Here is an 18044-nt window from a genome sequence, read left to right as displayed (position 1 = left end):
CCCGAGAGCGACATGCTCAGGGCCACCCTTACCTGAGATCCCCACCGGGGGTGTCTGCAGTCTCACCGCGGTAGAGAGCTGGCTTCCCCCTGCCCTGGCACAGCTTCAACCCCAGTTTTGCTCCTTGTGCTGCCTCTGTGCTGCCTGCCTGACTACCCCCAACGAGCCCACTCCCCAAGCTATGTTCTCCGGCCAGCTTAAGTTGCTTCCTTGGATTTGGCTCTGGCTGTGCACATAACATTCCTGTACCTGCTGCCTTCTGTGCTCTTGTACTGAGGGGACGTTGCAGTGGGGCTGGCAAGTTCAGAAAAACCTCTGGGAGGGAAAAAGAGGTTGTGCAGAGTGTTCTACTAAAGTCTCCTACTTCTGGAGCATCCTTGACTCTGGGACAGGTCTGTATGTGGCGTGAAAAGGGCTGAGTGTGTTCAGCTGGTCCAGGGAGCTGCAAACCTGCTGGGTCTCCCTATCAAGGAACACATGGGGCCCAGGGTAGCCTGTGGTCTTGAAGGTCTCTTGGAACATCTCTTCCTTCTTCCCAGGTTAGTTCCTGGAGTAACACTGGAGTTTGGTATGCCATAACTATTGAAGTAAGGCATGGTGATGCCAGGTCTGGCAGGGTTCCCAAATCCATATTGCTCTTGTAACATGAGGTATCCTCTTGTCTAGGAGTGCCATGCAGATCACTTTCTTCCCGAAAGTGCCAGCCAGTCAACTGGGAAGTGTGAAGAGGCTCCTGGAGTCCTGGCACAGGACAACAGTACTGGAATTCCTAAATTCCCTTTGAGTATAAGCCTGTACCTACAAGAGAGGCTTGAAGGGCATGTGGGCAAGGAGATGCTACATGGCTGTGCTGAAGGATATAAAAGGGCAGTGGTGATGATGGGCCTGGAAGAGGAAAGTTTGAGCCCCTGAAGGTGACAGACAACCCAGAGGTGATGAGGGAGGAGCAGGGCTGAAAGCAGAAAGAGGAAAATCCAGGTGGAAGGGGCTTGAAGCAGCCTGCTCTGGTGGAAGGTGTCCCTGCCTGTGGCAGGGGATTGGAACCGGGTGAGCTTTAAGGTCCCTTCCAACACAAACCTTTCCATCTGTCTATGAAAGAAAACAGGTCCTGGACTATCTGCAGCGGGAGATGGAGGGCAGAAAAGTCTGCCTGTATTGCTTGAGATGTTCATTGTCTGCCCAATGGGGTTGAGCAGACCCAAGGAAGGCTAGGCAATACTGCCTAGAGCAGTGACTCTCGGGTAGAGCACTCAGGCATGGTGCCCACAGCATCACAGAACCCAACCTGCCCTATAAATTAGGCAGCTCACTTTGCACGTGACACTCTGTGTGTGTTCACAGCACCACACACCCATCCCCAAATATCCACTTACGATACAGTGTGTGCAGGGGCTCCCAGGCGATGACTAACCCTGTTCTGCTCTCCATCCCCCAGCCTGTCCTGTCTTGGCTCCCCTCACATGGCAGTGCTGGGAAGTCAGGCTCCAGTGCCTCCAGCAGCCATCCTGACCTGTATAAACCAGGATCAGTGCAGAGGCTGTGGCAGGCCAATGCTCTGGGGAATCCACCAGCATTAACCCTAGTTGGTCCTGATGCTCTGCAGGTAATCTGGCAAAGACAAATGAACCTTAGGGGCTGGGGTCAGCATCGTGATCCATTAAGCAGGGACAGGTGATTTGGAGATTAGGAGATACTGATCATGTTAGATCTATTCATTAGAATAGGGTTTCCCATAGTTCTCCTGCCCAAGATGTGGCACATCAGACACCTCCCTGATGCAAACAAGATGTCTCTGCCTTGTTTGACCAGAGAAGGGTCGTATCTTCCTTCCTGCAAAGAGTTTCCAGTGATATGGGACCATCATGACCTTTTAGGGGACTGTCTCACCATGCCCTTGTCTCAGCTTCTGAAGCAACATCAGCTCCTCAAAGAGATCAGATATTGTTCTTTGTGAATCTGGGAAGACTAAGCCATCCTTGACCTTATATTAAACTGAAGAGATGAGTTGGATCCCACACACCCTATCTTGTGGCACGAGCACAAGACTGACACGACTGTGCATTTTCTAGGCTTTCATCTAGTTATAAATATCCAACATAACAGGGCTTCCATTGCTTTCTCCAGGAGATTATCCCTGCAGCCGAACCAATCTGATAAGCAAGTATGCAAGGCTATTTATAGCTCTTCAACTGGAAGACAGATCCATGCCTTTTCTTTGTAGATGGTTCTTCACTTGATTAACACACATATCAGTGTCCTCCTTTTTTGGACACTTTTGACTGCGCAGACTGTGGTAAAATGCTGTATTGCAGGGGCTGAGCCAGGTCCTTTTCAGGAGGAATTATGATGCTTCTGATGAAGACTTCTCCAGTATCTTGGCACTGATGTGCCAGCTCCTCACTCATCCCAGGCATTTGTCATCCCTGGTATTTTACCTAGCTGCCCACTGTTTCCTCCCCAACATTTTGCCATGCTGTTATCCGCTTCTGTGGGGTACACTGAGCTGGGAACTGAGCTTAGTCTCCCACTTGGCCACCCGTTGCTTTCGCTAAAGACATCTGCTCCCCCTGCATCACAGATTTGCTTTAGTTGGAAGGAGCCTGGGAGTGATTCTGCTCTGCAGAGGATCTGCCCTGCCATAATGCATGCAGAGCTTGGATGATGAAAGTGCCAGTCTCTCTCCATTGACGATGGAGACAATTTAGTAAGATTACAGGACCAAATATGTGCAATTTAGGAACCGTTACATCAAGGCAGTTTCGCTCTGTCCCTGTGTGGTACAGAGGTACCTGATGATGTATTGCATGAAGTAGTTCTGAATTCAACCCACAGAACAGGGACAAATGTTTAAATTGCTTTATCCCCATTATTTAAAGTGGGCACCCCATGCCATTTTTAATGCATGCCATCACAACCCCACACTGAATATGTAATTAACAATCATCTCCTGAGCTTTCGCAGTGCACTTAGTGCAGTAGTGTCTGTACTTCACAGATGTTAATGAGTTTATCCTCGCAGCTCTCCTTCCAGGAAAGAGATTCCACCCTAGGTGGGGAATGAAACAGAGAATCATAATCTGCATTCTGAGATGGCGGCTAGCATTGGGTGCCCCCCCAATGAGCTGCTGCATCACCCCAGTGCTCCGAGCCATGGGGCAGGTCTCCAACTGCTCTTGGAGAAGCTAAGGCTGCATACGAGGCATGAACAGCATGGCTTTGGGACTCTGTGGCAGATGTAAAGCCCTCTCACCTGGTTCATAGCCATAGGCTTTTCTGTCAAGACTGGTCTTTTTCTGATGGTCTCCTACCTCCTTTGTACACCTCAGCACAGGTTGAGCATAGGAATTGAGAGAGCATTGCCAGGGTTTGACTGCTGGACTTAATTGAACCCTTTCAGTCCAGATTATTGTTAGTTTCAAGAAAGACTGGTAGGTTGATGTAAACCAGAAGGAGCAGCTTGTCTAAGACACCCCTGCGTGACACAAATGATAAAATTCCACCCTCTGATTTCTTCATCTCACCGTGGCTGAGCGGGAGCACTCCTTTGGAAAGGTCCCATTTTGATGGCAAATGGTGGCCAGTGTGGTGGTGGTCCCTTCCAGTGGCACATCCTCTCTGCCCCCAGTTTCACATGCCTGCAACTTGAATTCTGCTTGAGCTGTGCTAGCTGCCGTTTAATTCCATCGAATCTTACAACATTAGGGACATCACACTTGATGCATACTTGTAGATCACATGCGAGCAAGTCAACATTTAAAGTTCTCTTTGATATGCTCAAAAACTGAGTCAAGTCCCTCACTGTGAGCAGAGCCAAGGCAGGATATTTTGGCAGCTGGGTCTCTCTTCCTTCCCTCCCACCTTTCCCTGCACTCCTCCCAGCCATTGCCATCTGCTCATGATGCCACCACAGACCTGCAGCCCCATTCCTGGGCAGCAGCAACAACATCTGGCACATCTTGGATGTGTGCGCTGCTTTTTGGCAACCCTTGTGATGGCAGCCTGGGGAGATATTTTCCTCCTGCCTCCCCTTTGCTACGCTTCTGATTATAGTTCAGATCTTCCCTTCCTTCATATCATTTTTTCTCTGCGTGATGGCCAATTTGCCAACAACCTTTTAGCGGTGTGGATGTGTCCAGATGATAGCCCACAGCTCTCAGCAGCACTCAGTGGCATCCATAGCAGCACCAGGCACAGAGATAATGTGACTGCTGGTGTTCATCTTCATAGCCTCACAACAGGCAGAGCTGCTGCTGCCTGACACAGGGCTGTGTGTGCCCCTTGCAATATCACAGCACCTTGGGAAGGTGGCTGGCCCACAAGAGGAGTCCCAAGCCAACAATCTCTTCTTACTGCTTATGGTGATGGGATGGATTTGCAGCACTGGGCAGCCGCTACCTCCTGTCTTCTGCTTCGTGTCAGTCCAGCCATGAGCTTCTTTTTAAGGTTCTCCATGCTGTTGTTGTTCAGTTCCTTCCAGCCAGCAGATGGGACCAAAAATAAATGACTGTCTCTCTCCTCCTCTGGCAGAGTGAAGTCTCTGGATCTTAAAGCCTATTCTTTTTTTCTGCATTATCTGTAAATGTCCCTTTTGTCTTGCAGAAAGTGTTCCAAGCACATGTTCAGTCTGCAGATTTGTTTTCAAACATACCCTGCAGCACTTTTGCTTTGTTGCAGAGCACTGAGGAATGCTTTTGACTGGGTTTCTGTCTGGGCTGTAGGATTCAAGCAAGCTCTATGCCATGTCCTGGTCTAACGCTGTGAGCTCACATAGGTTGTCTGGTACATGGCACTTGCTGAAAGATCTCACACCTTTTAAGAGAACACAGAGTATGGCAGAGGGTAAGATAAATGGTGCTGTCTGTGGAATAAAGAAAGATGGTCTCTGGCTGGTACTGTGTTCCCTTTCCAGCTGAGAACCAGCAGGTCACACATCTAAGGGTTGTTGGCTTGGGTCTGACCAGTGCTTGCATTTCTCTCTAGATGAAACAGTGGGATTTTTTATAACTGATCCTTCTTAACACTGGTTATTGACATCAGGGCTGAAATTACTTACTGTAGATGTTTTGTCATTACTAGTAGCTTCTGAGTCCTGCTCTTGTTTAGGGTACACATCCTCTCTGGGACCATCTTCTGCATCTCATCTACTTCTACAAATTACATCTGGGTTCCTCAGTGATCTTCAGCTCTGCAGGCATCTGCATTTCTTCATAAGAAATTGTGAGCTTGTCTTCTTTCTCCAGTTAATGTTGGTTCATCCCCAAAGACAGCTTCCAATTCTCCTAATCACTACTGGAGAGAGATGTAGGGACAGATTTTCATTGGGAGAGGCAACATCCGACAGATTGCAAATGGTCATGGATTACACCATCGCTATTTCAACACGCCGTTTCTGTCTGAGCTGTAACTGCAAACATGTTCTCACCCTAATGTTTTTCTTCTCCGTGTTTTCCAGCATTCATGCCTGGGTAAGCTCTCTGTTACGACAGAGCCGTTCAGTCAGAGCAGTTCTGGGATGCCACGTCAGCCAGGTCACCCTCCTCACCTTAGATGCACCAAGGAGCCCAGGGTAAACAGGGTGCAGCTGGTTTCTCCTCCCCAGACTAACAATAACAACTCCATTGCTACTAGCTACAGAGAATGCCTTTAATCCTCTCAATACCTTCTAAGAAGGATGCTACTTGCTTCAGACGTTGTCCAAAATAGCTTTAATAATTTATTTGACAGTGTCTTTCTTGTCTCATAGGATTATGTGGTAGTGTGCATGTGAGATTGTCCTCAGGTTCTCCAAAGAGCATTGGCAGATCCTGAACATCTCTAGAGGAGTTCTTTGAAGGACCCAAGTTTCCTTGTTGAATTCTGATTACGTTTTTCACCCTTTCTGTCCCTGAACTGTAGCTGCATTATGTGATTATGGAAAATCTAGGCAGGACAGCGGTTCTCAGTCAGTGCCTGAGGGACAAAAAGCTTCACATTTCAGTAGGAAGGTGCCTTCTCTTGTAGAATATATAGATCCCTATGGCTGTGTGTGTGCCTCCTGCATTTGAGATGGGTTTTTTTCAGTTTTCTGCTATTCCTTGTGATCCTGGGCTGGGCTGTGACATCTTCCATTCCCTCTTGATGTCTTTGGCAAGACTATGGAAATGAGTGAATGTCATCTCCCTTCTTTTATGTCCTTCACATTCTCCCTGCTGTGAACCTACTGGATGGAGAAAATCCTGTCGTTATCCTACATCTTTACTCTTTCTTCCATTTGGAAGCTCTACCCACCGCGATCCTCTCCCTGCGCTATCATGAGTGCACATCCCAGTGAGATGACCCTGCTCTAAACTTGCTGATTTACTGCATGATACTGCAGAGACCCCATGCTTGGTGAATGTGCTGAAAGCCAGCCCAAAACTCACCTTGTTTTTTGGAACCACGCTTCCCTATTCACTCTCACCTGGCAGGACACGCACTCCTGCAGCCCTGGTGACATTGAAACAGGGAACTCTTCACCTTCACAAGGCAGCTGCAAGGTGAGGTTCAGTTTTACTGCCACACGATGAGGGTTTTCTTCTTTGCCTGGCAGTGGTTGCAAATGGCCATGCAAATGTTCCCTCTTATCCAGACCAAATCTAAACACCCCTTCCTTGGTACAAAGTCTATTTTCCAAAGAGTGGTTTATGTCATCCTCAAACTATTCATGGGTTCAACTCAAGTTTGCTAAACTGTGTTACAGGAAGAAGCATTCAGAATTAGGTCTGCACCAGGAATAAGAGGGTGGGTCCCTTTTTCATTTGTCCCACGTTGTTCTCTAGGGAGGATGTTTCAGCAGAACAAGGGGTTGGATGAAGCTCCCTCAGACACTCCTGTTGTGTTTGGTTTTGTATAGAAATGTTTTCTATATCATTTTAAAATCTGTATTTGAACAGGGCTTTGAACCCAGTGCCCTGCCCTTGGACAGGTTCTCTGGAGCAACTGCAGGTGTGACCTAGAATCGTAGAATCATGGAATGGTTTGGCTTGGAAGGGATCTTAAAGCTCATCCAGTTCCACCCCCCTGCCATGGGCAGGGACACCTTCCACTAGAGCAGGTTGCTGCAAGCCCTGTCCAGCCTGGCTTTGAACACTGCCAGGGATGGAGCATTCACAGCTTCCTTGGGCAACCGGTGTGTCTCACTGGAACAGGACATCCATGGGGGAGAGCCAGCAGCTGAGTTATGAGCATTTCTGTTGATGAACCTGTTAACCACAGCCAGCACCCTGTGTGTTTTGTTAGCAAGAGTGCCAGAATAGGCAGCTCCCCTCCTCTGTGTCCTGGTTTGCTCATCCCTGTCCCTGTGCCATGTGCCCTCTTGTGCCAGCACAGCAGTTTGGCTGCATGGCGAACTGGACTGGGGAGCTGATCAGGCTGAAGTTTTGCTGGATCACTTATTTTTTTGGCCATATTACTCTGAAGTCAGAGCAATTTTCCTAACCTGACTACTCTGTGGCTCCACAAAGAGCTGAACGTGCAGAACGCAGGGCTTTGGCAGAAGGGCACCGAACAGCCACGTGAGGTTTAGAATACATCTAAACCAGAAACAGTGACTAAGTGTAAAAGCAACAGACAGCTAGGATCCCTCAGCAGCCCCAGACTATTTGTTGTTTTCAAAGACCTGCTTCCTTAGAAATCTCCTTTTGAAGTAATTTGACATGCCATTTCCAGCTCCTGTGTGATCTAAGTCACTTATTTCCCCTTTATCTGCCTCTGAGTGCTCCTGAATGTCTCTATAAACCTTCCTGCTTGGCAATACCTCTTCCTATGTAAAGGGACCTGCGTTAGTGTGGGATTTAAACTTAATGCTAGAGAAGCTTATGAAGTCACCCATTTGAGCTTCTTGAGGACTTCACACTGCATTTTCTTTCTCATAGAAATAGCATGTGGCTGAGTTTGAAGGATTGGTCAGGTGTAGATCCCTCAGGTGGAAAATCCCTCTCGTAGGCATGAGAGAGTGGATAAGGGATTCATTCCTGTCCTCGGCAAAATCAATGTGAGGTCAAATGTCAATCTTAGTTGTTCACTCTTCCCCAGGATTTCATCCTTTGTGCTCTCACTATTAATGAATGTCTCCCTCCGTCTCCTTCCCACAAGCTCTCATCCATCCTGATTTGAAGTCGCCCCCAGTAAGTGTTGTAACGCTAGCTCTTTGCTTTACTTGCGGAGAGGACACTCCATAAATCTAACATTAGTCATGGCATCTGGCGAAAGATACCAAGGATAGGCTGCTTTGACTCAGAGCTTATCTAACCATATCAGCCCCTGTCTTTGCCTTTCAGAGAGCTGAGGTTCCCCTGCAGGAACCAGGGCTCATTTCTTGTGAGCTGATGCAATCATGCAGAGCCAGTGCTGATACAATAGCAGTGTAGGGAAGCCACATGGTGGTGAGCTCCTTCTTCCCTGGGCATTGTGGTTGGACCCAGATAATCTCTGCGGTGGGTTTCAGCCTCACTCCTTATGGGAAAGGAGGGCTGCACCTCCCTGATGGGAGAATAGTGCTGCCCACGGTCTGACGGGTACAGAGTCCTACATAGGTGCTTCCTCCACTGCCATATCACTAAAAACAAGGCAGATCTTATTCCTGGGCTTTGAGGACAAACACCCCAGCATATCTCATGTCTGCCTGGCTAAACTCTTTCAGTCAGTGTTGCTTCATCCATCCTGTCCATTGGGAAGTGTTGCTCCACACAAAGTGCTCACCTCCAAACTGCACCAGGGCTCTTGTCTGCTAGGGAGCTGTTCAGACTCAAAATGAGCTGAATCATGAGGACAGTGCTCATGGTGGGTCTTGGGGATGCTTAGATTTACACTCAGGACCCTTGCTCCAGCAGAAGACTGGCATTATCAAGTTTAACTTGTTTCACTTTTAAAAGCATTTAGGGTGACCTGCCAAAAATGCCGTGAGTCAGGAATAAATCAGCTGTGGTGGCCCATGTGTGAGAGGATGTGTACCTCTGCTTTAGTCTACCTGTTTTCATATACTCATTTGAATATAAAAGGTTAAACCTTCTTACATGGATGGCCATAAACCATCTGTACACAAAACACTGGGAGAGGCTGGGGAGGGGATCTGGCAGAGAAAAGCAGGATGGGCACAAATTCATAAACCCAACAGTTCTCAATCCATTGTGTGTCTGTGTCTGTTTTCAATCAACCTTGCTTGGAAGGGAAAAACCAAGGAGGCAGCAAGAGAAAGGAGGAAAGGGTTAGGATATGATCTTTGTTCAGGGATGTGTCAGAACAGCATGTTGTGTTGTTTTATAGCTGCAGAGGAAGGAGAAGATGGAGTAGGGAATGCAAAATGACAGGGAGCGAATAGATGTGCTATTTGCCTGATGTATTTTGCTGCTAATTAGTATAATGCCAATTAGACATAAGTAATCTTTTTTCTTCTTCTTCGGCTGTGTAAGTTATTGCTTGAGAATATGCCAGCTAAAACCAAGATATTAAACTTGGAGTGATATGGAGATCTCTGTTCCTTGAGGATCTCTAGATGAAATTACCCAGACAACAGGGATCTTGACAAAAGCAAGACTTATTATATCTCGAAAGAAAATGAATAAAAGCAAAAGGAATTGTATATTCTGTGTCTAGCATCTTGCTGCTTATTAGCCACAGAGGAAGGGGCACCCACTGGGATGCAGATAAATCAGGGAGAGAAGGCAAATATCTTGCCTTTTCTGAAACCCGTGCTGCTTTCATGCTATTGTTCCCCCCTATCAGCAGCCATATCCTGAACCCTTCCTGTGCTCAGGCAGTTCCATGCTGCAGGTAAACCCCGTTGGCCACACATATTCTATTTCTCATCTCCAAGCCCTGTTTTCTCTTTGCTAACCCACATCAGAAGACACAAGACTCGTGTTGCTTTGCCTTTGGGCCCTCGGGACATAAACCTCCTTAATGATGATTAATGGCTTCCTTCAAAGGGTCAATTGCTGATCCTAGACCTCTCAAATCTACCTGTCCAGTTCTGAGCTGCTTTTTCAAACAGGTACACCGCTGCTTTGCTCAGTGCTACACACATCTATTGCTATGGACTGTGCATGAGGAGCAAACCTGCTATTACCATTTTCTCCCTTTTGACAAATAATCTGTAAAAAATATGCCCTTGTACTGATTCTGGAAGTTTTCAGACATCTCTGCTGGACCGTGAAATCAAAACCTTCTCATGATCGTCCTGCTGTTCCTTTGTGCTGTGCTTTGGGGGTGACAGAGCTGGCAAATCCCCTTTCCCAACGCAAGGCGATGATGTATCCTCCTTGTCCTGCCAGGATGCTAGGCAGCAGGTTTGATCCTCGCCCATTCCTTGAAGCATGTTTTATTCATCCTGCGCCTTTAGGACTGCCTCTGGCAGCTCTCCCTTGAGTGGTGCAAACTCTATTGCATCTCACCTCTAGCAGTCTGTAAACTGCAGCACTCAGGAGTAGCTGGAGGTTGATATTCCCTATTGGAAGCGATTATCCTTCTTTTTCCCATTCTCCCACAAGTGCACCTTTCTGCCGTCCTAAAAACAAACATAGGGCAAAGCAGCATTCATCAGAAGCTGGGCTTTTTCCCTGAATCTTCCCAAACAAACCATAACCAGTCTGCCTCATTCCTAAACCTCCCCATTTGCATCAGACCACTGATATCCTCCCACCTGCTCAGAGCTTTGCCTTTAGCAATCTGCATTGGCGTTGATACATCCCATTTTTACATGAGGAGGTGACTTCTGCCCTGCTGTGGCCATCACCACTGCAGATCCTTTCAATGCCCCTGTGGGGGATTATGGCAAGTGCTTCAATTCAGAATCTTTGACTACCTGGGCTGATCCTTGGCACACGTTGTGGCTGCACCACAGGAGGATGTGACCAATGCATAGGCTGTTCCTGCCACGTCACACCCACAAATCCCTCCCCATTTAATTTCCACTGCAGATTTTCAACCTCTGAGGCTGTGGGTGTTGGAGGCATCAATAATGTGCCTGTTCAGCTGGGTTTATGGCACGTCTCCTCACTGCAGAGAAATGGGCTGGGTAGTTCAGAGGTTCAGGGTCTTCTGTGTGGGCTCTTTGAGCAGTCAGACACCATCATTTGCTGCTGGGTCATTTTCATGACCATACCCCTGGTTTGATGCTCACAAAGCTGCTGTATGTTGGATTTCACCTGGGTTTGGTTCTCTATGGCTGGGTGTGGTATCCGGGTCTATGCGTGCACCCTCCATCAACACAGACATTTCCTCCTCAAGCCCAAGAGCATCAGCTCTGGATTTAATGCCCATGTTCCTTCAAATATGCACCACAAATTCTGGCAAGGATCTGGCCTCTTCCTCCTCTCCATCATGGCTGAGCCAGCCAGCGTGTTTCCAGAGTCAGGACAGACTGCAAGACAGCTGAAGCGACAAGTGAATGTGCTCACTTTACTCTTAAGCAGCCCAGGAAAGATCTGTGGAAAGAAAACAAAGCCTATGCATGCAAATCCATGCTGTCATTTCCTCTCTCCTTGGGGTTTGGCTTGACTCTTACAAAGGCTCTTCCTTCTCCCCTGCTCCGCTCCCTCCGAGTGGTCTTGGTTTCCTTTGTTTCCAGCTCTCCTTGTTGGAGGCAAGCCCTTTTCATAAAGTTGTGATTTCTTTTGTCAGTTAAACACCTATGTGACTTCAAAGGCCTCGAGCAGCACTTTGCTATGTGGCTACCAGCTCCCCTGCAAGAATAATTTCCCCTGCTTCATTGTCCTGCTGCAGAAAGATTATTAAATTGTTGATGGAGAGTTAACAATGGTTTTGTTCAAAGGCAGACATGCGTACTCCCTGACACAAGAGCTTTAATACAAGCTTACAAAGAGAGGCAGCCACCAAGGAGCAAACATAGAGTGCTCATAAAACCAGAGCAGTGCTCCTAAGTCCCCCTTGCACATGAACTGGGGCACCTTGCAATGTGCTCCAAGGTTGCACATGTGGCTACAAGCCTGGAGGTGACAAAACTGGGCTTGATGGAAACGAGTTTAAAGAATAGATTAAAACATCATGCATTAATTCTTGCTCATGATTAGGATTGAGGAACTAACAATGGTGGGAGAGGACCACCCCTTTCAGGAGCAGTGGAAGGACTGCACAGTGTTGGTATAAGGCTGAATCGCTCTATTTCTCCTGCTTGGAACACGCCAAACACACGCATGCATCTCTCAACTAGGCTGCAGCTTCCCAGCAGCTTTAGGAATCTGCAATGAGGATCATTATATAGACTGTACAGCCTCGGGCTGCTTGGCATTTTGTGTTATACAGCCTTGGTTTTGATTGCTTATCACTTCAGCAGATTTCCAGCACTAAGGCTTGAATTTTCCATGCTGGGTTTCCCTCGGGTCGATGCCTTTTTCTTCTTTTCTGGAGGTTTAGCAGAGGTGTTCCAGCTGTTTCTTGAGAACAAGACGTGCTGGCTCAGCCCTGCTAACAAACTGATTATAAGAAGTTCTTTTCAAGACCCATTAGCTTAACCATGCTTTGGAAGAGAGGTGTGGAATTTGGCACGGAAGCTGTCAGCATCAGTTGGGGGTTGCATGCCCCGAAATGTCTGAGTCCCAGCACGCAGCCCTGGTACCTGCTCCCACGCACTGCTGTGTGGCCTTCAAACAGCAGCAGCTCTCAGGGTTTATGCATCCCAGCCCTCCCTCACAGACTGCTGCTGCAGCTGCTGCTGTTTGATGGCATCTCTCTTTCCCCAGTACACTGGAGGTCCCCAGTTCTCTTTGGGGTGCTGGGTGCTGCATGGTTGTTCCTTGCCAATGGGAGGGCTGAGTGTGGCTTGCTCTGCTGCAGGGGCATGCAGCATGCATGGGCTCTGGTGTCAGGGTACATCCAAGCATGATGTGCTAGGAGAGCTGCTCTGGGATGGGGTAGGGGATCCAGGGTCCTGCTGCTGCTGGGCGATGGAGCTGGGCTGTAGGGTCCCCACCCTGCCTGTGGTGGAGGCAGCTCACTGTCAGACATCCCAGAGGTCCGTGTAGAGCCGAGAGGACCCTGCATCCCCATTAAGAGCATCATGGCTGGCACTGGGGATGGGGCTTGGTCCTTCCCTGCACACCTTGTCATAGAATCCCAGACTGGTTTGTGTTCGAAGGGACCTTAAAGCTCATCCAGTTCGAAGTTCCACCTTCCCCTAGAGCAGCTTGCTCCAAGCCCCATCCAACCTGGCTGCCAGCACAAAGGGACTCTCTTTACCTTCTTTTCCCTTTCATTGTCTTTCCTGGGGTATGTTCCCTGCCTTTGTCCTGCTTCTTCCGCTGCAAACGGGCAAAGGCACCGCCTCAAGCTCCAGTGAGCTCCCTGATGAGGTGCTGCCAGGCAGGGAAGCGCACTGCAGCTTTAATTAAATGATAAGGGCAGAGCCCCGGAAGTGGGGAGATAAGTGCAGGGTGTCTGTGAGCTGCCACACTTACCCAGGCTCTTTCTAATTAGCTTTGAGGAGCTCGGCAGAGGAAGATTAACCCTTGGAGCGAGTCTGGCTGGAGCCATGGGCTGCAGCAGAGCCACAGTGCTGAGCCCAGCCTCACACATAGGGGCTGTGATTCACACTGTGCGGTGAGGGCTGGAGGGGACCCCTTCATGTGCTCCCCCAGAGCCCTATGCCTGCATAGAGGGGCTGAGAAAGAGAGGATGAGACCCCTGCCTTACACAGGTTCAGGCACAAGACAGAGATCAAGGATTAGCACTGGTTCCTCCTGTAAGAGCATTTGCTGCTATAATATGTCTTATGCCTGGCATCTTGGGGTGGTTGGGTTGCTGCCCCAAGGCTTTCAGTGCAAGCAGGTGGAGTGTCCCCAACATCTGGAGAGTGTCCCCAGCCTCTGGAACCATGGCAGGAACACAAGGCACAATCCTGCGGGAGCCATGGGCAGGTCTCCAGTCCCCTCCAGAAGCCATTATGTCTCAGTGATGCCCTGAAAGGGGAAGAGGGATAAGAGGACCACTCTTTCAGCAACCCATAATAATATGGACAAAGAGCTCCCCAGGACCTGGTGCCACAAGGGCCATATTGCTGCTGTTCACCCAGACACAGCAGATCCTGGCTTGAGAGGGCTGGGCAAAGGCACCGCAGCTATGGGTCAGTGAGTAGCCAGAGCTCTCACTGGCATGGGGATCACTGCTGCTGGCCCTGGTGGCCTGGCCCCTTGTGGTTTCCCCCCTCCCATCATCCAGCAGCACAAGGAGCCTCTGGGCCATGCACCCCTGTGTCCCCCGGGAGCCCCTGGCTGGACAAGGGGATGGGTCAGCCCCACAGACCCAGTCTGGAACCCCCACTGGGAGGGTCTGGGAGCATTCCTGTGCGCAGGAGACAAGGTGGGAATGTGGAAGGAACAATTGTGTCGGTATTTGGGTAGCAGGAATGCGCATACAAGGCATGCATGAGCTGACAGCCCCAGGGGATGGCAGCTGGTGTTCCTCTGCCCATTTACATAACCATCATCAGCCTTCAGAGAGCACTCAAAAGCCGGAGGAGCCCTGAGCTCCCCTGCCCCTCCTCTTTGGGCAGGGGGGGAAGAAGGGAGGCTGCTCTGCTGACCGCTGCTTCTTGTCAAGACCTTTGTGCACTCCTGAAGCTACTACAGGAGTTGTTACTCGCCTGGGCTGGATATTGCAGGAGCAGGTAATGAGAATGGGAAGAGAGTTTGGTTATTGCCTGACTCCTTGACCTGCCTGGTGGTTATTTGTTGAACCGCTGTTGTCTGTCGGTGTCTTGAGAAGTTCTTCCTTGGCCAGAGGACAGTGTTTGGATATTATAGGAACCAGGATTTCATTTTGGAGCTAGGCTTGTTACTGTGTTTTATACAACGTGGGTGAAGAGGATCATAGAATCACAGAATCCCAGCCTGGTTTGGGTTGGAAGGGACCTTAAAGCTCACCCAGTTCCAACCCCTGCCACGGGCAGGGACCCCTTCCACTGGAGCAGCTTGCTCCAAGCCCCTGTGTCCAGCCTGCCCTTGAACACTGCCAGGGATGGGGCAGCCACAGCTTCTCTGGGCACCCTGTGCCAGCGCCTCAGCACCCTCACAGGGAAGAGCTTCTGCCTAAGAGCTCAGCTCAGTCTCCCCTCGGGCAGGTTACATTGCCCAGTGATGCTCATTACCTGACTTGGTTCTCAGTTGCTTGAAGTTCTGGCAAACCTGAACTGCAAGGACACAATTCCTCCGTGAACATGTGCCACTTACCAAGTATTTTGAAACATGGCAACAAAATCTGCCCAGAGATTTCATCTCCACAGGAGGTAGGGAAGGAAATGGTTGTGGTTTTCCTCGAGAGTAAAGCAATCCCCATATCCTCCAGCCCAGTGCTTCAGAGAAACAATTTGCTGTGATTGACCCTTTTATTGTACCTTCTCCAATTCCTGCAGCCTGGGGGTAGAGCAAAGCCTTTTCTTCCCCCAAACCCAGGGCATCTCCCAGCTGGTTCTGTTCTGTCCCTCAGAGGCACAGAAGGCCCCTGGGGAGCACAATTCAAGTCTACAACACGAAGCAGACCTTCATGAAGTGAATTAAGACTGCATGGACCATCCTAATTTTGGCATTTCCTAACCTTTGAACTCTCTAATCCTATTAAGGTAGTTCTGAACAGATTATTCAGTCATTTAATGTAATAATTCTGCTTTTTATAGCCCAGCAAAGGTTGCAGCCCCACTGTGCCAGGGTAGGAGATCATGTCAGTGGTATCACACAGCACAAAGTCTATTATAGGGGGATTGAATTTGTCTCACTGGGTATCACATGGGCTGCAGAGAAGCTGGGGGCAGATGGGGCTTTTGGGTGTTAGTCTATCACTTAGCCTTGTGAGCCCTGCCTGGTCCCTGCAGGAACACGGTGAGTGTCCAGAAACATCCATTTGGGTGCTAGGATCACCTCCTATTGCTGTTGCGATGTGGCTGTGGGATATGCATCCTACCCAGCTGCCTGCAGGTTGCAGGGATAATGGGAGCAATAGGTGGTCCCTCCAGCTCCAGCTGTGCCAGACAAGAGTAGAACATGTCCCCTGGGAGCCAGGGCTCAGGTTCTCTCTGACAGTGGCTTAGTGCTACCTGTGCTGATGATGCTGAGGCTGGTGGGTGATCTGTCCACATGCATTACACACTGGTTCTGCTGTGATCCCTTTGGCAGGATCTGGGAAGTTTGCTCCGGTGCTGCAGTTAGTGTGTGCTGTTGTAACATACTCCAGGGGCCATGGTTTGATCCGTGTGTGCATCTCAGGGATGACAGGCCATTAACTTAGGAGGAAGCTATTGGTACTGGTGTTTGGATACTACTGTTTAGCATGAGGGGAGAGATGCTCAGTGCGGTAGGGTCTGAGGGAGATGGCTGTGCACACTACATCTCTTGACTTTGGTGCCTAGGAGAAGCCCATCTGTATGCCTGCATCAGACTGAGGAGCTTTCTCAGTATTTATTGTAAGAGCGGGTGTTGCTTGTTATTGCCCCTAGAGCTGTAGGTGTGGCATTGAACTGCAGTAACCACCTCTATGGGCAGTTGTCGGGTCGGTTTCAGATACCAGAAGCCATCTGTCTGCGTGCTGTAGTGGATGGTGTTAAGTTTGGAAAGCCATCTGTCTGGGTGTTGTAGTGCTAGAATTGGTCCCCAAAGCCGTCTGTCTGGGTGTTGTAGTGCTAGGAATGGTCCTGCAAACCGTCTGCCTGGGTGTTGTAGGGATGGTGTTAGCTCGGTCGAGGAAAAATAGGGACTGACGTGGACTGCGGGGAGCTCTCTGCTTGTGCTTTCAGCTTCCGATACTGCTGTACTCATTGATCTCTGGAGCATTGCTGTGGAAACAGGCAGCAGTCCAGCAGCCTTCCCCAAGGCCTGGAAAGTGCAATTGGTGTTGTGCTTGTGCTGCTCCGGAGGTAGAGAGCTCTGGTCACGTCCACATGGGATGTGGGAGTCAGGGGCCAGAAAGCAGACAGATTGAGGAGCTGCAGGATAGCTTGATGCTCCAGTCCCCTGTGTCCGGAGGGAGGGCATTCCCTGCCAGGGATAACACACTGGCTGTGTCCACCTCATCTGGGAGCCTTGAAGGGGAAACCTTGTGTCTGGGCTTTTCAAAGGAGCTCCACAGCTGCCTACAGCACAGCTTCCCTCTCCCAAAAGGCCTTGAAGGGGAAGCTGTGTTGGGAAGGGGCCACCAAGCTCCTGTACACCAATGGAAGCTCACACTGAGCTGGCCAGGTGGGGATGGGCTGTTGAGCATCTCTTGCTGCCAACGTGGGGGGACTTCTCCAGGCTATTAGGTCAGGCATGCTGCTGCTGGGAGGGAACAACATGGAGAGGAATAAAGAGGTGGGGTCATGCAAGGCAGTGCTGGGAAGCAAAGACTTGAAGAATAGAACAGAATAGGATAAAACAGAATATGATAGGATAGAGTAGGATGGAATGGAATAGCCTAGAATAGAAGAGGTTATAATAGAATGGACTAAGATAGGATAGGATAGAATGGAATAGAATAGCAGTGGCACTGCTGGGATAAGAAACCAGGATGTTGGAGCACACTATCCACATTGCTGTAGTGTTGGGGTGTAGCGAAAAGGGAGCAGACCACAAAGCTCTGCTGCCTGGAGGAAGCAGCACTGCAGGAGGGTGGTATCTGGAGGGAACAGCGCTGTAAAACATGGAACCTGGAGGAAATGGCACCATTAGAACAGCAGTGCCTGGAGGGAAGACAGCAGCGGGGAGGAGGCAATACCTGGAGGGAGCAGCAGCACAGAACATGGCACCTGGAGGACGTGGCACCGTGGGGGACCAGTACCTGGAGGCAGCAGCGCCGTGGGGGAATGGTGCTTCCTGGGAATGGCGCTGCGGGGAATGGCACCTGTAGAGAGCAGCGCCATGGGAGAGTGGCACCTTCAGTAACCGCGCCATGGGGGACAGTGCGTGTAGGCAACAGCGCTGCAGGGGGATGCTACCTGTTGGTAGTCGCGCTGTAGGGAAGTGGTACCTATAGAGAACAGTCGCATGGGAGAATGGTACCTGTCAGCAATACGCAGTAGGGGAATGGTGCCTGTGGGGAACAGCGCTG

General features: G+C 49.7%; 1 protein-coding gene across 3 annotated transcripts in view; it reads left to right on the top strand.

The window, feature by feature from the left end:
* The window catches only part of PCDH1 (protocadherin 1), a 52530-nt gene that overhangs the window by 28125 nt on the left and 6361 nt on the right, over positions 1-18044 (top strand). Inside the window, exon 5 of one of the 3 annotated variants that reach the window (XM_061353941.1) lies at positions 12047-12341. The exons of the other annotated variants lie outside the window; for them this stretch is intronic. Coding sequence (XP_061209925.1) covers positions 12047-12060 — 14 coding nt within the window. The 3' untranslated portion in view covers positions 12061-12341. Of the gene's footprint in view, positions 1-12046; positions 12342-18044 lie in introns of those variants that run through there. 3 annotated transcript variants of the gene reach the window in all.

The sequence above is a fragment of the Neopsephotus bourkii genome, unplaced genomic scaffold (genome assembly GCF_033783945.1).
Source record: "Neopsephotus bourkii isolate Nb327-2 ecotype Australia unplaced genomic scaffold, CSIRO-AGI_Nbou_v1 NB_716, whole genome shotgun sequence".
Lineage (NCBI taxonomy): Eukaryota > Metazoa > Chordata > Aves > Psittaciformes > Psittacidae > Neopsephotus > Neopsephotus bourkii.
This window is presented reverse-complemented; position numbering and strand designations above follow the sequence as displayed.